We start from the raw sequence: 20,814 nt of genomic DNA on the forward strand, positions 1-20,814 counted from the left end.
AAGGTATGGAAGGGTTGGTTTTATGTAGTGTAGGGAACCTTATTTTGGACCATATATTGATCTCACACAAGGTCACTGTTTAAGCATATTTAGGCTAAAGACGTCAACAATTAAACATAAGCTTTTAGGCTGAAGACATCAGGCGAGACCTTAGTTCATGCGTTAGCAGGCAGCAAGGGATCAAAAAGATGTTGTATGGCCATCAGAGGGTAGAAGAAAGCAATACATAACAAGTGTATCCTCACAATTAGTAGGGGAGAATAATTCCCCATAAAAAGAAAAGGTTGCAATAGGCATATGGAAGTAGCTGTTTAAACATTTTACCTGCAGTTCTGATGAGGAACTGCCTCCTGACCCTTCCTTTTCAAAATTACCACATTACTTGTAAACTGGACCTCTTGCCCCATCAAACTGCCTTATGGGTATTTGGTGCGAATGGTGTGTGTACATAAGGGAACAGATTACCCCTATTGTGTGTTTCTTTGAGTTTAGTGTATCCAATACTGCAGGTAACAAAATGTTACTTACCTGGTATTGAAATTCTCCAATACTAGCATATTTTATAAATTCACATACTATAATTACTCTCTGTTGTTAGACTGGGAATCCTTGTTAATCAATGTTGACATAGCAGTGTACATATATACCCAGTTAATGTGCTACTGGCAGCCTTACCACCTCATTATATGTCTCACACTCCAGTCAAGGGGGTGGAAAGCCACATAGCTTGACTCTCCTTAGAGGCTCAGGGGCATATTTACAAGGGCTTTATCTCTGCTTTTTTGGCTTTTTAAGCCTAAAAGCGGAGATAAAACCAGCGCCCTATTAACAAGAGGGTGCTAACATGCATAATCGCATGTTAGCACCCTTTTTCCCAACGCGCCTCCCTTTGCATCTCCAATGAGATGCAAAGTGGGCGTTACTGAGTGTACCCCGGATGGACTACCTTGCATATATCGCTGATGTTTACATCGCGATATTTACAAGTCAGCCCACATGATTTTAGCACATGTTAGATTTTGGCGGAAACAGCCGTTTTCGCCTAAATCTAATGTCAGCTAAAATCCTGACTTAGCCATCCCTAACATAGGGGGTGGATTATGCTGATACGACCCTGTGGGTCATATCAGCAAGGTTATCGCCGTTTTGCAGAGAACTTCACTGGAAAACCAGCTATGTTCCCTGCAAAAGGGCGATAACCTCGCTATTGCTGGAATTTTTATCGCCCTGGAGAAACGCGTTGTTAATAACGCACTACCAGAGCAATAAATTCCAGAGATAGCCTGCAATAATAATATTATCGCTAAGCACGGCCAGCGATAATTATCACTGGTCGATGATAATATGCCCCTCAGTTTTTCATTGCTCATCAAGAGTAAATAATTTACAAACCTCTGCTAGGAGAGGTGAGTGAATCACATGTTAATCTATTGGAAACTGCAATATTAGGCAATTATAATAACAGAAAAGTACATTTGTCTGTTTTAGTTTTGGATAGTTCCTAATTTCACGTGCTTGAATTAAGACTAATAATGAATGCAGTGTCATAGGAATTACATAGGTCGGTGACCATTAGGCTTAAATTACAGCTATTGATGCATCACCTGTTCCACTGCTGACTGCTGTGGGCAGTACACCAGGGCAGCAATCATTGTGGAAGGAGTGCATCATCCTCCAAGTTGCCACTCTGCAGATCTCTTGCTAGGGTACTGTGGGCATGGCTGCAGGACCTCTGACAGAGTGAGTTCTGACCACACCAGATAGAGAGCTGTGCCCAACCGAGCATGAGCTGTACTGATGCAGGAGTCAATCCACCTGGCTAAGCTCTCGTATCCACTATTGACTTAACTAAAGGCTACACAAATTTGACAGTGGAGTAACTGACAGGGCATGAGGAATGGACAGCAGAAATAACAATTTGGCAGTCAAAGATCTTCAATCAGAATGCTGACGACATGCAGCAGCTAAGGAGGAGGCTTCGGATTGCATGTGAGCAGGTGGATTGGAAGCCTTTTCACAGCCAGTAAAATTGGCAAAGGTGTACATTTAGCCTTTTTTTTTACATTTGCTAGCTGTAGTTTTGTTAAATGAGAATAGTAACACATTAAAACCATGTATAATATTGATCAGAAGCAGTCTGGGGTACACATCAGGGAAGAAGATGGGCACGCAACTCATATTTGCCAAGGGACCGCATGATGTTCAGGATACATTCAATGAGATACTCTATTTTAGATTGAGAAGAATCTATATTTTAAATGAAAATCTGCAACACATCTTCAATGGAGTACCCTCTCTGCCATACTCAAGGTCTGTCTGCCACATGTTGTGGCAGGCGGACCTTAAGTATGTCGACAACAGAGCCAAAACCAGTTCTATATGGCGCAAACTCAACCCGAAGGGATCAGAGCACTTTACATGAGCACCAGTTGCGTTACAGATGGACACATTCATTTTTGTTAGGCATGGGCAGATTAAGTGTTTTGCCCAGAAACAAAGGACGTTGAGCATCCCTGCCGAGATTTGAACTTAGTTCGCCAGCTTCGAGGTCGACTGCTCTAGCCATTAGGCCACAGTTCTGTCACCGATATGCTCCTCCAATGGCCCGACTGAGTACAGGAGGTTAGACACACAACTGTTCCTCCAGTTTAGAGTGAGCAATCAGATGGCTTTATTTTGCTGTGCGTCATCACCAAGTAAGTCCTGGAGGTGAGGAAGGGTAGGAAAAGCCCATAATGACCCCAATATCATGGGAGTACACTCCCAAGGTGTGGGGGTTGGAGGTTTTTCATTTTTCAAAAACAAAAAACGTTGTAAAAGTTTGATGGGCAACCATCATGTTTTACAACGCTGACGGGAACTGTAATGATGGGGGTTCCAGCCAATGTTAAGAGTTGTCCGCTAGGCTGGCGGACAACCCTATATTTGACTGCTGAAGATCCCTCAGGATCAATGTCCTTCTGCCCATCAAAGTCTAAATCAGTACCTAAATTTAGACTGTTTGACAGGAATCTCATGAACAGAAGACACTGACCTCTTTGTGGATGGCTTGTGGGTATGCGTGCGAGGAGGCTCAGTGGAGGCAGAATTGGAGAAGTGATAGAAGTGGGTGGCTGGCCAGAGGCTTGAAACTTAACAACATGCTCATAAGGCTATTTAGCTTCTGTAGAAGCATGCACGTGATACTGGGTCATGAACTAGTTGTAACCAACAAATATGCAGGGCAAGAGGATCAACAATGAAGACAGGAGCTGGATGAAGGCTTTAAAACAGATTTATTTGAAATCTCAGTTACCATGAAGAGAAAATCTCAAACTTCACACATTGAAAAAGGTCAAAAACGGTGGCAGTATCCTTCTCACTGTGAATGTAAGGTTGAGAAAATTCCAGGAATTAAAAGGTTTGTGAGAATTGTCCAGTCTAAAAAGCAGGTACTGGGAGCAGAACTTTAGAGGATTCCTTCACACTTGACATGAAGTAGAAAATCTGTACAGTGGATCCTCTGAGGGGAGTTGGGCTCGGTGTCTCTCCACCTCATTAGATTGAGTTTGGGCCACAATAATGCAATGGGTAGATTGCAAGTAGCATATGGCTGTCGCAATGTTAACTTAGTGTATATGAAAACTGCTGTTTAAACATTGGCTACAGAGGATTCCCAACCTTGTGTTGTTGGTTCCATAACAATATGTTTTCTACTGCAATTGCTTTATGACTTAGGTGTGTAGATATTTGTACTTCCATGCCCTGCTTGTTTGGATATCTCTGTGATGGTATTGCTTCTATTTCTGTAGCCCTGTGGTATTGAATGTTTCCAGCACAGTCTTTCAATTTCTATACCTTAGGCATATAGATGATTCCATTACAGTGTGTGTAGTCTAGCATACTCTTCTGTTCTATAAAGAAGCAGCTGGGGTAGTAAACCAACTTCATCACCTACAGGATGCCCCGAGTTGTTTGCCTAAAAAGTTCACAACGTGAACAAAGTTTAATTTAGGTAAATGGGCAATGTATATGAGATTTTCTGTTTATTTGAAAGTGAGTGCAAGTACCACCAAGATTTGATTCATACCACACGTGTGGGCCTTTGTTACTTGAAACTGGTGTAGGGACTGTGCTCCTTCCAGCATTCACTATCATAGTGCATGTTCCATCTTGCTGAAAAGAGCGAGCACAGCTCTTAGATTACCTTAAATCAATCACTGTAGTTTGTATAGGTGGTTTTGTCAAGTATCAATCCTTGTTTCAGCACCATAGGTATTTTTTTCTTTTCTTTTAGGTACACATTTGTTTTTTGACATTGAGGTAGTAGGAAGGTAAATTGAGCTTAGTGTTTTGGGGCTGTGTCATGACCATGATCTACTGCCAAATGCAGGCTCAGAACTGGTCCATAATCAAGATTTTTTTCAAATTGTGCTGTATGCAGCTTATATTTGGAAACCGAGAGAGTAGGCAGGCCTCTTTTTAGCATTGGCATGGTTGCTGAAATTGCTCAAGATGTGGACATTGTTCTTCTGCATAAGGAGATCCAACACCAAGGCATGTTTTTTAGATCATCACCATGTAACTGTGGGAACCAGGACATTAATTCTAGAGGAGTTCATATGCACAGTGATCTTTGTTGCCACAATCTTGACATCTGAGCTTTCACAAACTAAAGCTTAGTAGCACTGTCAGTGAAGGAAGACAGGGACAAAACTTTGTTTGTCCTTATCGAGACCCTTGTCAGAATTCCGCTGCAAACCTGCTGCCCACTACACCGCAACATGCAGTGACCAGTGATCTGAAGCAGTAAGGGTTGAGCCAAGCTCACAAATAGGACTGAAGGTAGACTCCAGGGACTTTACATTAAGTTGAGAGGGCTTATTAAGCTGCTTACCATGGACATTAGTTGATCACAGAAGGATAATCGATCAAAGCAAATAAATTACAGGTAGAGGCTGCATTTATTCTGTTTTGAATCCAGAGGGTACTAAAGCAGCAAAAGCACAGCAAAATCTAATGGTTTTCAGTTTCTACTATGAAGGAAGTTGTACATTCAGTGTTTTTTTTCAGTTGTAACTGAAAAGTGGAAACACTAGAATTGATTCAACCTGCAATAAGCTGTGCCTTAATAGAGATGATTTAGCCTTGATATGCTTCGCGACCAGCGTAGAAACAAAAATTTAATGAAGGTGTATTATGTTAAAGCTTAGTTTACGTTTTGAGATTTGGCAGGGATTATTTTTCACATTGGCTTTATAAATAGAGCCGCCCACTGGTTCAATACAATGGTGTACCAGTTTAGGCCCATAGTCTAAAACATGTGTCATGGTGCCACACTGGTGCACATCCTGTACACCATCTAGTACATAGAAAGGAGGGAATCGTATTTTTAAAAAAGGTTATTTGGTGGAGGTAAAGAGGGAGTCAATGAAGCTTGCACAGCTGCCACTTCTAGGCTCAGCCTAAACTTACCTTGGGTTCACCTGGTTTACTGGGATATTGAGGCGAGCTGCTATGTCTTCTACTGTCTCTGTTCCCTCAGAGATGATTCCTACACCCTTTGCAATAGCCTTGGCTGTGATAGGATGGTCACCGGTGACCATGATGACCTGAAACAGGAAGAAAAGAACAGTAAGCTGGTCTGTGGACATAATTCTCTTTAGTTTTCTGGTATGGTGAGAACCCAGTGAGCCATCTTGTTTCATTTTTTTATCAGAACAGGAAGACACCCAGTGAACTGGACAAGCGCCACAGATCTTTCTTCACCCCAACACCCATCCCTCCCTGGCATACTACAGCATTATTATTTTTTCCAGTGAACTTGTATTTTTGCAAGTCCCAACTCTGCCACACTTAACCCTTGCCGCTAAATGTCGAGGCCTGTCATACTTATTTGCCTTCTAGCCTAGTTTTGTCAAAGTGGCTGACTTAAACGTATGCAGCAGCTATAAAGACATGTTCAGCTTTCTCAAAACAACACTGCAAGTACCCCCTGTCACCAAACACTTGGTCAAACACCTGGCGAATCCTTCAACTTCCCATTTACAACCTATGAGAGATGATTTGAGAGGAGAGATACCACCCGGGTGCTTGGAAACTAAATTACACAAATGGCTGAAGAAGTGCACATGCTAGCAGTACCTGCACATGGAGATTTGTGCCATAGCAACAGATTAAGGTAAATCCAGTCACTAGGACTACAGTATCTTTGGGATTCACTGACACTTTTCCATGTAGAGGAAGCTTACTGAAGTGTCATTATTGCCCCGGAGAGCAAGGCTACTCATACTGGTAGAGAAGCAATTAGAAGACAATCCATTGATGCCCTATTCCACAGTGGTGGCTCTCATAGGGTGTGCTGCGGAATGGAGGAACGTAATAATTACTTTCCTCCATTTCCTAGTATGTCCGTGTTTGCTACCCCCTACCCCCTCACCGCCCCGCAGCACGCCCCATGCGAGCCGCCACTGCTATTCCAACCAGCTGTGTTGTCTTCCCTTCCTCAAGTAGTAGATTATATTATCTATAAGAGCACAGTAAGTATGCACCTTGATTCCAGCACTACGGCACTTTCCAACAGCATCGGGAACAGCAGCACGAGGTGGGTCAATCATGGACATGAGTCCAACGAAGCAGAGATTCTCTGTAGGGAAGTTCACCTCATCTGAGTCAAACTGAAAGTCTTCTGGAAATTGTTCGTCTGGTAGGGCGAGGTGGCAGAACCCTGCAGAAAAGATGAGAAATTGTTAGAAGTGGGCACCTTAACTTTCATTTGTAATTCACTGAATCCACCTTTTCAGAAGGAAAATATTTACACTCCTTCTTAGGCTCATGTTGTTAAACTAGACTAGGCATTGTGGGTACCTGACAGGTGGTTAAATTACTATTCTTTAAGAAGTTTACCTATATTATTCTTTAAAAAAAAAAATTCTCATTCCATTGCATTATAGCCATCACCTGTTGTCTTAAACATAACCAGCTCCTCACTATGGGGCTGATTACGACAGCGGGCGGATCGTGGTGGCGATCCGCCCACCATCATGCGATCCGCCCGACATCATGAACTTTTTTACCCACCGCCAGATTACAATGTCAGTGGGTAATGCGGCGGACGGAAAGGTCGTCCGCCGCTTTACTGCCGGTCGGCAATCGTTACGATTGCCGGCTGGGCGGATCTGGGGCACATATATGGTGGCGGTGCCTAGCAGGCACCGCCATCCATATTATGATGTGTGGCTTTTAAGGCCTTTCCATGGCTGCGATGCCACCATGGAAAGGCTGGCGGGGATTTGCTTTGGGGGCCCGTTGCAGGCCCCCGGGGGGGGCTGCACTTGGGGGGTACCTATGGTACCCCCCTCTTCATTTCCATGCGCAAGGTGGCAGGCACTGCACAGTGCCTGCCACGTTGTGCATGGCAATGCACAACATGGCATTTTGGCTTGCGGCGGGTGCTGCAGCCAGCAGCACCCGCAGCAAAGTTAAAATGCCTGATGTGACCGCCACGGTGGCAGTCGCATCATAATTGGGTTGGCGGGCGGTCCACTTACCATCCTAATCACCCCCTAGGATTCCCATATGCATTTTCTCAGTAAAAAAAGTGAAATCAAATTTGTGTGTTTTATATACATAGAAGAAAAGGTTTGCATTTATTTCTGACACACATGAGCTTTCAACAGTCTCATGTAAGAGCTATAACTGTTTGCATTCTTCATCATGAAGCCATTAAGACGTTTCATTCTCAGGTCCTGTTTTGACTTTGCCACCTACAAGTCACAATTCAAGTGGAGTGCAGACCTTCCAGTCTGTCGAAGCCAAGAGTCCCAATGGATGTCCCTTCTCAAATGTGTTATCAGGAACATCTACTTCCCGTCATGCAAGAGCCTCTCTGATTGTACACAACACATATGGAGAAAGCCAACTTGATTTTTCATATCACATATTGAGATGCCACATTGATTTTCACAGCTACCCTGGACCTCCACCCTTCACATCCTTGCGGCACCACGACATTTCAATTTTTTATGGAGGAGGCACACACAGCCTCACACTAAGTCAATTCAGAAGGTAATTTGAACAGCCTTTTTCCATACTTAGTCAGTAAAAAGTAACATAGAGTGTGTAATATTACACTGGGTTAGTCCTCTCTTGTATGTATCACAAATAAGATGGGGTCACATATCACCTATGGAAAGGCCTGTGTAATCAGGCTTCTACACCACAAGCAGCTGATGCCATTGGAGAGTCCATTCTAGGGCAATATTTGTGAGTTAGAAAATGTTAGTTTTGTATAGCTATACTTGTCTTGAATGATTTGCCTCCAACAAATAGTCAAGAAGAGCATTGGTTCAGATAGACCTTTTATTCTTTCCCTTAAAGTAAAAAAAGAAGCATTGCTTTCTCCATAATGATTGTGGGAAGGTTACATTTCTGGGATTTCAGCTCTATCGACAACTCAACAAGCATGCAGTTGAAACTCATGATATTTTAATCGACTACAACCTAGATACTCAGTTTATTACATCATCTTGGACATCAGAGGCATCTGCCTCCAACCTGGTGACCACATGCCGGTCCCTCTATAAAGTCAACAACCTTCTTCACCTAGATAAGAAGGGTACAGGCCTTTTCATCCTCTTAAAAAATCATCTCCTATCCTCCATTTCCCTCCTCCCTTTTCCAGCGGCTGAATATTTACCATCCTGGGCATTCTTCCTTACCGACCACCTTCTTTGGTGAGGTCGAGTTTTGAAAAATCTTTTTCTGATTTTTCTGATTTTCTAACACCTATCATCATGAGTCATTTACCCCTCTGATCCCCCACCCCTTCTCCCACCCCTTGGTATTAGGGAGCTTCGACATTTAGGCTGAGTTTATAGGGGTAAAGGGTGTGAAGTAATTTATGTTTAATCAATTAATAATTAGTTGTTAATAAATAATTAATTGTAAATGAATTATAGAAATTGTGTGATTAATTTTACGTGAGGGTTGTGGGGTTTAAAGGGGTAAAGGGCGGGAAGTAATTTAAGTTTAATTAATAATTAGTTCCTAATTAATATTAATTATTGAAAATGACATATAGAAGTTGTGTAATTAATTTTAGGTGTGGGTTGTGGGGTTTATAGGGGTAAAGGATGGAAAGTAATTTATTTTTTTAAATTAATAATTAGTTGATCATTAATATTAATTAATTAATTGATATTTAATTAGGGTAATTGTTTATTTTTTTGTGTGTGGGTTTTACTTTATAAGTGTGAAGGGTGGGGAGTAAATTTATTTTACTTACTTTCTAATTAGCTAAAATAAAACTAAAAAAAATATTTACACACATAAAACTTATTTTCAATTAAAAAACTAATATTATTTAACAACTAATTAGAAAGTAAGTAAAATGAATTTACTCCTCACTATTTACCTTTATAAAGTAAACCCCACCCACAAAAATATATAAACAACTACCTTAATTAAATATTAACTAATTAATTAATTAACTAATATTAAAGATCAACTAATTATTAATTAAAAAAACATAAATGACGTGGATGACACCCAACTTCTCATCCGGATTAGCAACTCCTGTCAGACTCAAGAGTCGGCCAAAAAGTTGCTCAGATTTCCTGTAAACTGGATGATGGCCAATTCACTAAAAATAAACCTGGATAAGACCGAAGTGCTTGTAATTCCAACAAATAATAGCCCTGGGTGTGATCGTTTTTGGCCACCGGAACTGGGTGTTGGCCCGGTACCAGTCCCGGCTGTAAAAAGCCTGGGTTTGAAAATTGACTCTGAGCTGTCCATGTCCTGCCAGGTCACCGCGGTGGTAGGATAAGACTGCTGAGGCAGCTACGGAAACGTGCTCCTCTTTTATCAAGGTCTTCATTACAGACAATTGTTTCCGCCACGGTCATCTTTAGGTTGGACTATTGGAATGCCCTTTACATCGGCCTCCCTCAGAAACTGATCACGAGACTGCAGGTGGTGCAGAATGATGTGGCTAGGCTTATTTTTAGACTTCCCAGAAAGACCCGCTGTACCCCCCTGCTACACACATTGCACTGGCTCCCCTTTAAACAGAGAGCTCAATTCAAGGGCTTATGCATTGCCACAAGGCAATCTATGGCCAAGCACCAGTGTATATAAAAGAACGCCTAAAGAAATATGTTCCCAGACAGACACTGCGATCATCTGAGGCCTGCCGTCTAGCTCCCCCCATTACATTACTAAATCCAAAGGCGGCAGAGCATTCTCTGTCCTGCTTCCGCAAATTTGGAATAACTTACCTGAGTACCTCCGCAGGGAACCGGCCCTCCCCACTTTTAGGAAACAACTAAAAACGTTCCTATTTAGAGAGGTGCTAACTTCAGTGTAATTTCTGGTGTCGCTGCTTATGTTTTCATCTGCTTGAGTGACTTGCTCACTTTTCTCTATAAGCGCTTAGAGAGCTGAAGGTGATTTGCGCTATATAAAAGGCATATAACATACCATAACATATCCAAAGCTTGCTTGAGGTTGGGAATGTTGACCCTGCAGGTCTTTTAAAGTCCACAGTAAAATGCTGCCCCCACCCCCCAATTTCACCCAATATACTGGTGTACTGAATTGGGAGTAAATAAAAGTTTTTTAAAATCCTTATACTTACATGCAGGTCCAGTTGTGACCCGGAAGTTCATGGGCCACCATTCTTGTCCCTCAGTGACTAGTAGTGATTGTGAGGCAGAGAGACGGCAGAGTCTCTCCAAGCCTTTAATGCCTTCATGAGGGTTCATAGGTATCATGACATGCGTGTAGCATGGTGAGCTACGGTCACATTCTTTACAATAACTAGCTTGTATCACCACAAGCATGGCTTCTTCTTTTAGCCAACAAGAAGGTCATTACACAACATGTGCTAGACATGTAGAGTTTGTATGGAACTCAACTGCTAGCATAGGTTTCCTGAATACAATACTATTGACCACAAAATTAAACAACAAAACAGTTCCAACTAATGATGTGTCGTTCTAGTCCTCATCCATGCTGAGCATGGAAGTCACTGACCTCCAGTAATAATGAAAATGGTGTGGAGACAGAATATCAAGTTGGAAATGTCGACCTACAGAAATATCGAGTCCTAAATATCGTGAGTCAGAAATATCAACAACAAGAATATCTGGGTCAAGAATCTTGATTTTAAAGTAAAATAATATTGTTTAAAAAATATAGAAGTCATTAATATCTTTTGAAAAACATAGTTGTTTAAAATATCGATTTTTATATTAGTGTTATGTATTTTAGTATATATTTTAAATGTATGTGATTTTTTTTGTGTAAGAATTGTTTTTTCTTTTATATATGCGTTACATTTTTTTGTAGTTATCAATTTTATTTTAATTAAATTTAGCGTTTTATAGTTCTGTAGCGGGTTGTGGGTTTATAGGGGAATAGGGTGGGAAGTAATTTAATTATAATAAATTAAGGATGTTTTTAAATGTATTAATATTTATTTAATTGAGATTTTATAGTGTTAACTAGCAGCCTGTCCCGATGTTGTCCGGGTATGAATTGCTGCCAGCCAGTAGTATATTGTTTTGTAGGATTTCGTTTAGATAGCATTTCTTATCTGTGACAGGCCTGTGAAACGCTCCGATTCACAGTGCACTGCTGATACACTTAAGAGTGCGCGTTCAGTAGTGTGTGAACTTTAGTTTCCCTACTTTATTTTTCCTTGCAATATTATATAGCGCGAACTCGACAACATGGCATGAGCACAATTTACATTACAGAAGAACAGATTCATTTGCGGTAGGCACGGGGAGACAAAGCGATTTGCCTGGAATCACAGGATGTTGAGCTGATGCCGAGATTCGAACGTAACTCCCCAGCTCTAAAGTTCGCAATTCTAGAACTTGTGGCGGGAGGTGTGTCTAAAAGTGTATGTCGGTGCTGGCTATCAATGAGAGAGACCTGTGCATTTTTCAAATGGGTGGTGAAAAAATATGAGTATGTTGCTGGAGATGTGGGCCGCCGTGCCACCAATGTACTTACCGGGGGAGGGTAAACACCCATTATTCCGCAACTTTCTTTTCGCATACCATCACTCCGCATACTTTCATTACGAAAGTACCATGACTCCGCAATGCCATTATAACGCATGGCATTACATTTTATATGCTTTTACCACGCATACATTTACAACGAAATTCGTTGTAAATGCATTAATGGTAAAAGCATGTTTTTTTAATGTTTGGATAAGGTAAGTATGGGTATAGGGGTATATGTTTTGTGGTACTGAGGTATATGTTTTGGGGTGTTTGGGTATTTTAAGGGTTCAGATATAGTTTAGGGTTATGGGGTACAGGGGTAGTTTTAAGGTTTAGGGATAGGTATGGGTTTTGGGGTACAGGGTTTTCTTTTAGGGTTCAGGACTAGGTTTGGGTTTTGGGGTATAGGGGTATTTTTAGGGTTCAGGGGTAGGTTTGGGTTTTGGGGCACAGGGGTATTTTAAGGGTTCAGGGCTAGGTTTGGATTTTGGGGTACAGGGGTATTTTTAGGGTTCAGGGCTAGGTTTGGGTTTTGGGGTGCAGGGGTATTTTAGGGTTCAGGGGTAGGTTTGGGTTTTGGGGTACAGGGTTAGTTTTAGGGTTCAGGGCTAGATATGGGTTTTGGGGTACAGGGGTATTTTTAGGGTTCATGGTAGGTTTGGGTTTTGGGGTACAGGGGTATTTTAAGGGTTCAGGGCTAGGTTTGGGTTTTGAGGTACAGGGGTATTTTTAGGGTTCACGGGTAGGTTTGGGTTTTGAGGTACAGGGGTATTTATAGGGTTCAGGGCTAGGTTTGGGTTTTTTGGGTACAGGGGTATTTTTAGGGTTTAGGGATAGGTTTGGGTTTTGGGGTACAGGGTATATTTATAGGGTTAAGATGGGTTAGTGTTTAAGGGTGTTGGGGTATTTTAAGGAGTAAGGGTGGGTTATGATTATGGGGTGCAGGGGTATTTAAAGGGAGCAGGGTGGGATTAGCACACGATATGAGACATGGTATGAAGGGCGGAACGTACCACACGCCCCCAGCGTTTGTCACACCCCCAGCACACACCCACAGCACAACGCAGACACGCCCACAAGGGACTACTTTGCTGGCACGGTTCTTTTACCTTTTAAATGTATATGGTGGGTGTCTGCATAGCCTATGTCCTTCTGCTGCAACTGCCCTTTCCAACGCTGTATTGTGTGTTGTGATTGGTGCTGTGGTTCCTGAGATTACCCGCCTCAAAGGTTTGGGCTCTCTCTTTATTATATTAGTATGGATTGTGGGAAGGAATTTATTATTAACTAATTCTTAATTGGTTGTTAATCAATAATAATTAATTGGTAATTAATTATGGTACTAGCGTAATTTTTTAGGTGCAGGTTGTGGGGTTTACAGGGGTAAAGGGTGGGAGTAATTGAAGACATGGCAATCCATGTGAGCCAGGGTCTCTACTAGGGGTTGCAAGTAAATATTAAAAAGAATTGGGGATAACGCGGAACCCTGGGGTACACAGCAGGTAAGAGTGCCCACATCCGATGTATGCTCACCCAACTGAACCCTCTGGGTCCGGTCAGACAGAAATGACTTTAGCCATTGATGTGCTAGCCCGCTGATGCCCAGGTCGGAGAGACGAGTCAGCAACTTATTATGGCTGACGGTATCGAATGCCGCTGATATGTCTAATAAAATCAGGGCACTCGGCTGTTTGTTGTCAGCTATAACTCTGAGCTCGTCAAGAACGGACAGCATCACTAACTCAGTGCTATTGTGGGCTCTAAAGCCCGCCTGTCTAGCTTGGAGTTGCTGGTGGTCCTCCAAGTAGTTCGAGAGTGTCTTTAGGGCATGTTGTTTTTGCACTTTAGCCAAGAAGGGGAGCTGTGAAATAGGTCTGTAATTCTTTAAAGTAAAGGCATCAGCACCTGGTTTCTTCAGCAGGGGGGTAACCCCTGGCTTCTTTTAAGGTGGTCGGTAGGTAGCCAGTTTCCAGAGAATTGTTTAATAACGCGAGGATCTGTTTTTCCAGCCCTGGTTGGGCCATTTGAAAAATCCTCGGAGGGCAGGGGTCTGCCCGTTAGCCTGATTTAGTGCGGTTCATCATTAAAGATAGGGTGGCTGAATCACTTTTAGGAAAATTTGTAAGTTGGCTACCAGAGAAGGGCGGTCACAGATACAGTCACTCCCATTGAAAATCCCTAGTTTGACTCTTGCTGTGGCCCCCCAGCTACAGGTAAGCGTCCCCTGAGGTCACACTTGAGCTCAGTGCCAGGATCCAGCATTGCATAAGCACACTTGAGCTCAGTGCCAGGATCCAGCATTGCATAAGCTGAACCTCCCTGCTCTGTGTATATGTGTATATGTTCTGCACAAGCAGCCCCATCCATGTTACCTACCGAGCACCCTCTCGCCCAAGCCGCCGAGCTCCATGTATGCATTCTGGAAGGCGTCCTTCAGCTCTTCGTCCAGAGGCTGCTCTTTGCCTTGTAGAAGGATCGTGGAACAGCGGTCTAGAATTCTTTCTGGAGCGCCTTTCATCACAAGCACGTAGCGGGATTCCTCTGGGTTGGCATTTTTGTGTACAGACAGCTACAAGAAAAAGCATAATGGGCTGCATTAATTGCATAATGTAGTAAAGTTTGTGAGCAAGCCTTGAATTCCTGCATAAGACAGAGATCGTTCACACAATGTTTGTTCGTATTGTGGGTCCAGTACACAATAGCCAATCTTTACACTCTGATGTCGTAGGGAGACATGTAAATGAGATGTGGTGACGACACATGTACATAGGCTACCAGTACCTCCTGTTGTAAGTAGACATGTAAATAAGGTGCTTGTTGTAACTAGATTTATCTCCTTTTCTAATTTTCGTTTTCTCTTAAATTTCCCCAAGGGAAGGGGATGTGTTCTAGGATTTATCATTTTACATTGCATGTGTATCTTTCAAAATTTTAATTGCTTTATGTTGCAACCAATTCTGTTTATTTCCTGCGAAGAAAAGGAGATATGTTGTAACTAGATTTATCTCCTTTAGGTTGCTCAGCCAGAATGAGTGAGATGTCTGCGTGGAATGTTGGTGTGCGTGATGTCAGAGTGAATAGAATGTGTGTGTGCCTGGTGTGACTGGAGAATGTCAGTTGGTGAGTGAGGGCTGAGCAACATCCATCAAGCTCCTGGTGGGACCTAATACTCATCTTATTGAAACCAACTAATAAACATCTTACTTGGATTAATTACCTGGCTACTATCTACTTTATATCATCATTTACCCACAACAGTGCTCTGGTCAATCCTGTGATACAGAGTCACGTAACAAACGATCAGTCACAGCTGTGGCACAGAAAAGTAAACAAAGTTACAAGTCGCTGCTGTGGTAGGAGGTCAGTCATTGACGTACAACGGTTGGCTTAACACTGCAGCTGTCACCGGATCTTTAAACCTACACCAATGTTATTCTGCAGGTCTTCGCTTCAACACAAACACATATCTATTCCCATGCTACTTACTTGCAATGCTTCACATTACCAACATTCCTTTAAAGCCAGAGCTATTGACATTGTCAGTGTCTGTTAGCATATGTGATAGAAACCCACCAGGAGACTGTGGCCTTGTAGTTCTGCCTTCTACTTCCCCATCCAGAGCTTCACTAGTTGAAATTACATAATACCCTACATGTGCAGTCAGAAAGGGGAACAGCAAACAGAACTACCAGGCATTTTGTCATACAGCATTTCCTGTCACGTGACAGTTTGCAACTGAAATCACAGTAAATGCTGCAAGACAAATACATAAAAGTCTTTTTTTTATTAATTCTTCAACTGAACCTCACCAAGAGCAGCAGATGGTGGGCTGCAGCTCAATCCACACCTCTACATTCAGTGCCTCTGCAGGTTGTCCTCTTACAAAGCGCTTTCCCATCCAAGCACTAGTCATTATCCGCAGTGCAAGGCCAGCGCCACGCGACAGTGATTGCCACCAATAAGAGCCTGCCAGGCTGGATGTGTGTATTTAGAGACTTTAAAGAGCACGTGACTCCGCCGCTCTCTGTGCATTTCCATTTTAAGGGCTGATACAAGAAGAAGGGAACACCGTGCTCCAGTAGGCAACCCTGGCAACTAACAAGAGGAGCTCCCTCGTCCCGCCCACCCACTCGCCCACGCAGGCCCCATGAGCAAGCACAGCCCTGGCAGCCTGCCAGGCAAGACACAGGCAGGATCATTTTGTTATGTGCCTTTGTGACATCTAAGCAGCAGCCAGAGCTTGCATTCGCAAAATGCTTAGCTGAGCCTTCATACAGAATCTTACATGAAATGGCCACCAAAGTGATATTTAATCTGAGTCAAAGAATGTGGAAGTATTTAAAGATTCAGTGAGTGCCCCACAGAATGTTCTGTTTCTGACTTGCAGTGGATCTGATTGACTGAGTGATGGCTAGAGACTTCCTACAATGGAGTGGTCCTTCTTTAGAGCAGTCCTAGCCTAGTGGGATGTCTTAGTTACCTGGGTTCGAGGGAGCCTAAATTAGCAGATTGTGAATTTATTGTGATCTCCATCAGATTAATCCTGAGGATGTGGACACACTAATCTGGGCTTAGCGTGAAATTAACCTGGGATATAGTGATCCTGGGTCAAGTTGATCCTAGATCGTAATGATCTTAGGTTAGAGAGGAAAGAGTTTACAGTTGTCTCCACCTAGGGCAATCCTAGGGAAGAGGACACACTAATCTTTAGTTAAGTGATCCTAAAGGGGAATGTTCCTAGGGTACAGTAAAGCTTGCTTTGAGTGATGCCAAGCTAGAGGGATGAAAATTCACAGTGATCTCGGTTTGAGTGAGCCTAGGTTAGCTCAATGTGAACTTAAGAGTGATTTCCAGCAGAGAAATCCCAGGGGGATGGGCATACAAATCTTGCGTTAGGTGATCCAACAGTGAAGTAGTCTTAGATGAGAGTGCTGCGAACGCACATTTCTGCCAAACTGATGGCACTCTATTCTCCGAAGAAAACACTTGTCCTTCCAATGTGTCTAGTGCTGCTCCCAGGTAAGACATAACATAAAAGCGGGAACTGATTGACTTCTGGATAATTGACTCGTTGACATTGGGAGCACGGGTACTGGACCTCTCTCCATTAGCTCCCAATCCCCCTTCTCTTGTGTTTTTGATTTGTGTGTTTACTGTACCATGATTCTGCACAATCGTTGATCTTATTTTCCTTTTTAGGAATGAGAGTGTTGAGGTGGGTGTAAAGAAAGTTGCATGGGAAGAGGAATTGATGATGCTTAGGGGCCTATTATGATTGTCCACCCGCCACAGTACAGTAACGGTATACGGGACCGTCCGCCAGGGGTGCGGCAATCCCGCACCTGCAATTAGGAAGCCACCGCAACCGTGGCATCCCCCATTCCCTACATTGTGGCGGGCAGTGCTGTCAATCTGGAAATGCACATGCCTGCCACCTTGCCCATGCCAATGTAGGGGGGTATATACCATATTGTGGCAGTTTTCTGCCCGGTCGATGAGACGACTGGCGGAAAAGCGGCGGACGGTCTTCCCGCCCGCCCTGAATCCCCCAGCCATCCTAATGTGGCGGGGGTCATTCATGGCGGGCGGATTGCGTCCGCCAGGCCATTCACTACCGCCGGCCTGGAGGGGCAATCCGCCCGCCATCCTATTGGGCCCCTAGGTTACCTCCAAGGAAGCATTCAGTGCACATGGCTAACACATAAGCATTGAAAATCCCTGCATTAGGGCACCATTACATGATGGCGCCTAAGAAAAACGTCATCCCTCCCGGTATTGCTGCGCCGGCGTGAGCTATATCTGGTGCGAATGCAGCTGCTGCTTCATTAGCTGAGTAAGCTGCGGAGACTGGCAGTTGCATGGAAGACGCTGATGCTGAGCCCGGCCGCGAGTTAGACTTATAAAGGGTCTTGATAACAAATTGGGATACTGAGGCTGATTATGTAATTGAAATTAATGTTGTTGGGATACTAATTGGTCTGTGTGACCACATGAGGGGAGTAGCTGGTAGTACGATGGCAGCCTATACCTAAGCAAGGGCTCCCGATCGATGTTTTGAATCAAGGAAATTCTTGAGAAAAGGAAAATGTAATTAAGAAAAGAGCTATTGGAAAACAGAAGGGGTTGATCATGATGCGTGATATTAGATGTGATAATATGCACATATCTACTGCTAGGCATTCAAGGTCTCTCTGTCTTCTGTGACTTTTATTGGAAGCTTGCTGGTAGGACCCTACCTGGCAACTACCTGAAATATACCTTACATAACGCATTGGAAAACAGAATTCCTGGGCTGAATATAACATCATACATGTACAACTTATGTCACTTGTTGTTTTCTCCTTTTTATCTCCCTTTTTAATATATAAACTCTACAGGTCCGGTGCATCCTTGAGGTAGAATTGAGTCCCCGTACCCTGATGAGATTGTCACAAAATCAATGGCAATGAAACTTGTCGGCCGTTTAGGTTCAAATGGTCTAAACATGATACTGTTATTTTAAACGAGTACGGACGCAATGAACATTAAAGACAGTTGTTTTGTGTTTCCGTAACTCAATTTTAACCTTGTGGCAGCAGCACAATTGGCCTCCTTTTTTTCAACGGGGGTCTTTAGGAATAGGCTTTGGCTTTCAGTAAATATAATTTTATTTTAACACATTGCTTTTCCTTAGCTACACATAATTGGAGTTGGTTTTCATTTCTGTCTGGGAAGTGCCAATGATGACACAGTGAGCTAACTGGTGAGTAACAACCAGCTGCTTCCTCTGTGTTGCTTACGTGAGGCACTTCCTTGACTCACCACACTTTTTAGACCTGAAAACTTGTCAAGTTCTATGGGTTATTGGCCTTTTTTAAATTAATTTTTATAAACAAAGACACATATGGGCATATGGGGGGTATATGACTAGACATCAAACCCTGTCTCACCCAGAAAGAAATAGTGTAACTCTCCCTTACAATTTTGATTTATATATGTAATATATAACCAGGTCTTTGTATGTTGACAATATTGAGTGGAGGGCGCCCTGGTTTATTTTCCCTCTTGATGTCCCTTTTTGGAATATGTCTTTGAAATGAACTCCATTATGTGTACATACTGCACAATGTCTGACACCCTATGGTCTGATGCAATCTGCTGCTAGACTGATAGGTTAGCCAATACCTTACCCCACTAAGGCCTGGGAATTGCAGACAGGGGGTAGATGTAGAATGTGGAAGGGGGAGGTACGGTGAGCAAGAAAATAGGTATGGTGATTCTGACTTAGCCCTTCCTTAATGATGGGGCCTTTTTTCTTTGATGTTGTGACCCTCCAGATTGCTACCGAATTCAAATTTTGCTGGGAGTATCGCTGTCTGAAGGAACAAAAAATAAACTGAAGATCCTGGATTTGTGGTTTAGTGGCCATAAGGTTGTCTTCTGTAATTGGAAAAACGTTGCTTCAATTTCAGTACCCCAATTGATCTTGCTGTGTCAGTATAAATCTTTACCACCTTACAGTCACTATCTACGTTTGTCAAATAAATGGTTGTTGGTTGGTAAACGGCATTTCTAACACTTTTGATTGCACTTCCGTACAAAATGTGTTCCAGCATAACCAGCCACATCCCCGCAAGACAGCCCTACTAGCCATCAACTGAAATCCTGCATTTGACGTATCCAACCCTGCATCTATTATAGAAGACTAATGTAGATCCATCTTTTACTATATCTGTGGCTTTTTCTTGACATCATCAAGAAGCTTGACTTAAACAAGGCAATGTCATTCCATAACTGTCTGTCATAGTGAGCCTTCATATCCAAGAACCCGACAGGCAAGACATGCTATAACAGAGGTTGTTGACAGATTGGCCTCAACCCCATTCCTTGTCACTAGAGACAGCAGATGCGGCTCACAGGTTACTGGCTTGCTGTCCCTGATATACAGCAGCCCCTTGTGGAGAAGGGTGGCTCAATGGTTAGAGCGGCAGACCCTGATGCAGAGGTCTGGCCCGGGACCAGGGTTCAATTCCCACCTCGGCAGCTCTTGGACTCAATTTCCCCGGACCTGATAATTCTCGCCTCGGTGCCTATTCTAATCATGGGTCCCACTCTGTGACTCTGGGCAATAGCTTGCTTAATCTCCACAACGGCCCCAGCAGCGATTGGATGCCTGGCATCACCTTGGGGGTGCCCAGGAGTGGACATTTCACTGGAAAGCCAGGATGGGTTCCACAGCGGTATGAATACAGCGCTACGAGACCTCTGGGTAGAAGTGCGCTATATAAATACAAACACATTTACATTTACATTGCAATAGGCCACTCTGATTTCGAGATCGCTCCGCGGCGCGAACATTTCAAACGCCTCCTTTAAGCTGGTGCAGCCTTTATTAGGTCGATTCTGACCTAGCATCCAACTGCACAGACTGCGGCCGTCTGCATCCTTTCCTCTCCTTGTACTTGCCCTGGACTTCTACTTGATCTTCGCCTGAAACAAACCTCCCCCAAGTCACTCTGACTTGGATCTAGGCAAAATGTATACAGGCATACCATTGTTAATGTCCTGATGATGATCCTATATCTTTCGTAAGGATCGAAACACCGTCGACTTGTTGTATGCCATATACACCTCTTTATTTAATACTTATTATGTGTAATGGTGTCTCCACTATAATTTGTTTGTCCTACCAAAATGTGTCTCATACAAACAATTTAATCTGCCTGAGCCTTTTTCTTTCATGTTGTACGTCCTTCCCACTAAGTTGGATAAAGGCTTGTGTCCCACTTTATTTGTTTCTTGCTGAATTTTGTGTATATTTAAGCAACTACATATT

The 20,814-nt window shown here is 43.1% G+C and overlaps 1 protein-coding gene and 1 long non-coding RNA gene across 6 annotated transcripts in view; one reads left to right on the forward strand and one right to left on the reverse strand.

The window, feature by feature from the left end:
• LOC144772355 (uncharacterized) overlaps window positions 1-20,814 on the forward strand; it is a 250,308-nt gene that overhangs the window by 138,383 nt on the left and 91,111 nt on the right. The window lies entirely within an intron of this gene.
• The window catches only part of LOC144772354 (sodium/potassium-transporting ATPase subunit alpha-1-like), a 299,498-nt gene that overhangs the window by 33,036 nt on the left and 245,648 nt on the right, over window positions 1-20,814 (reverse strand). Inside the window, exons 12-14 of the mRNA XM_078656617.1 lie at window positions 14,376-14,568; window positions 6,531-6,706; window positions 5,455-5,591 (exon numbers count right to left, since the gene is read on the reverse strand). Coding sequence (XP_078512743.1) covers window positions 5,455-5,591; window positions 6,531-6,706; window positions 14,376-14,568 — 506 coding nt within the window. The remainder of the gene's footprint in view (window positions 1-5,454; window positions 5,592-6,530; window positions 6,707-14,375; window positions 14,569-20,814) is intronic.

This window comes from Lissotriton helveticus, chromosome 8 (genome assembly GCF_964261635.1).
Source record: "Lissotriton helveticus chromosome 8, aLisHel1.1, whole genome shotgun sequence".
NCBI lineage: Eukaryota > Metazoa > Chordata > Amphibia > Caudata > Salamandridae > Lissotriton > Lissotriton helveticus.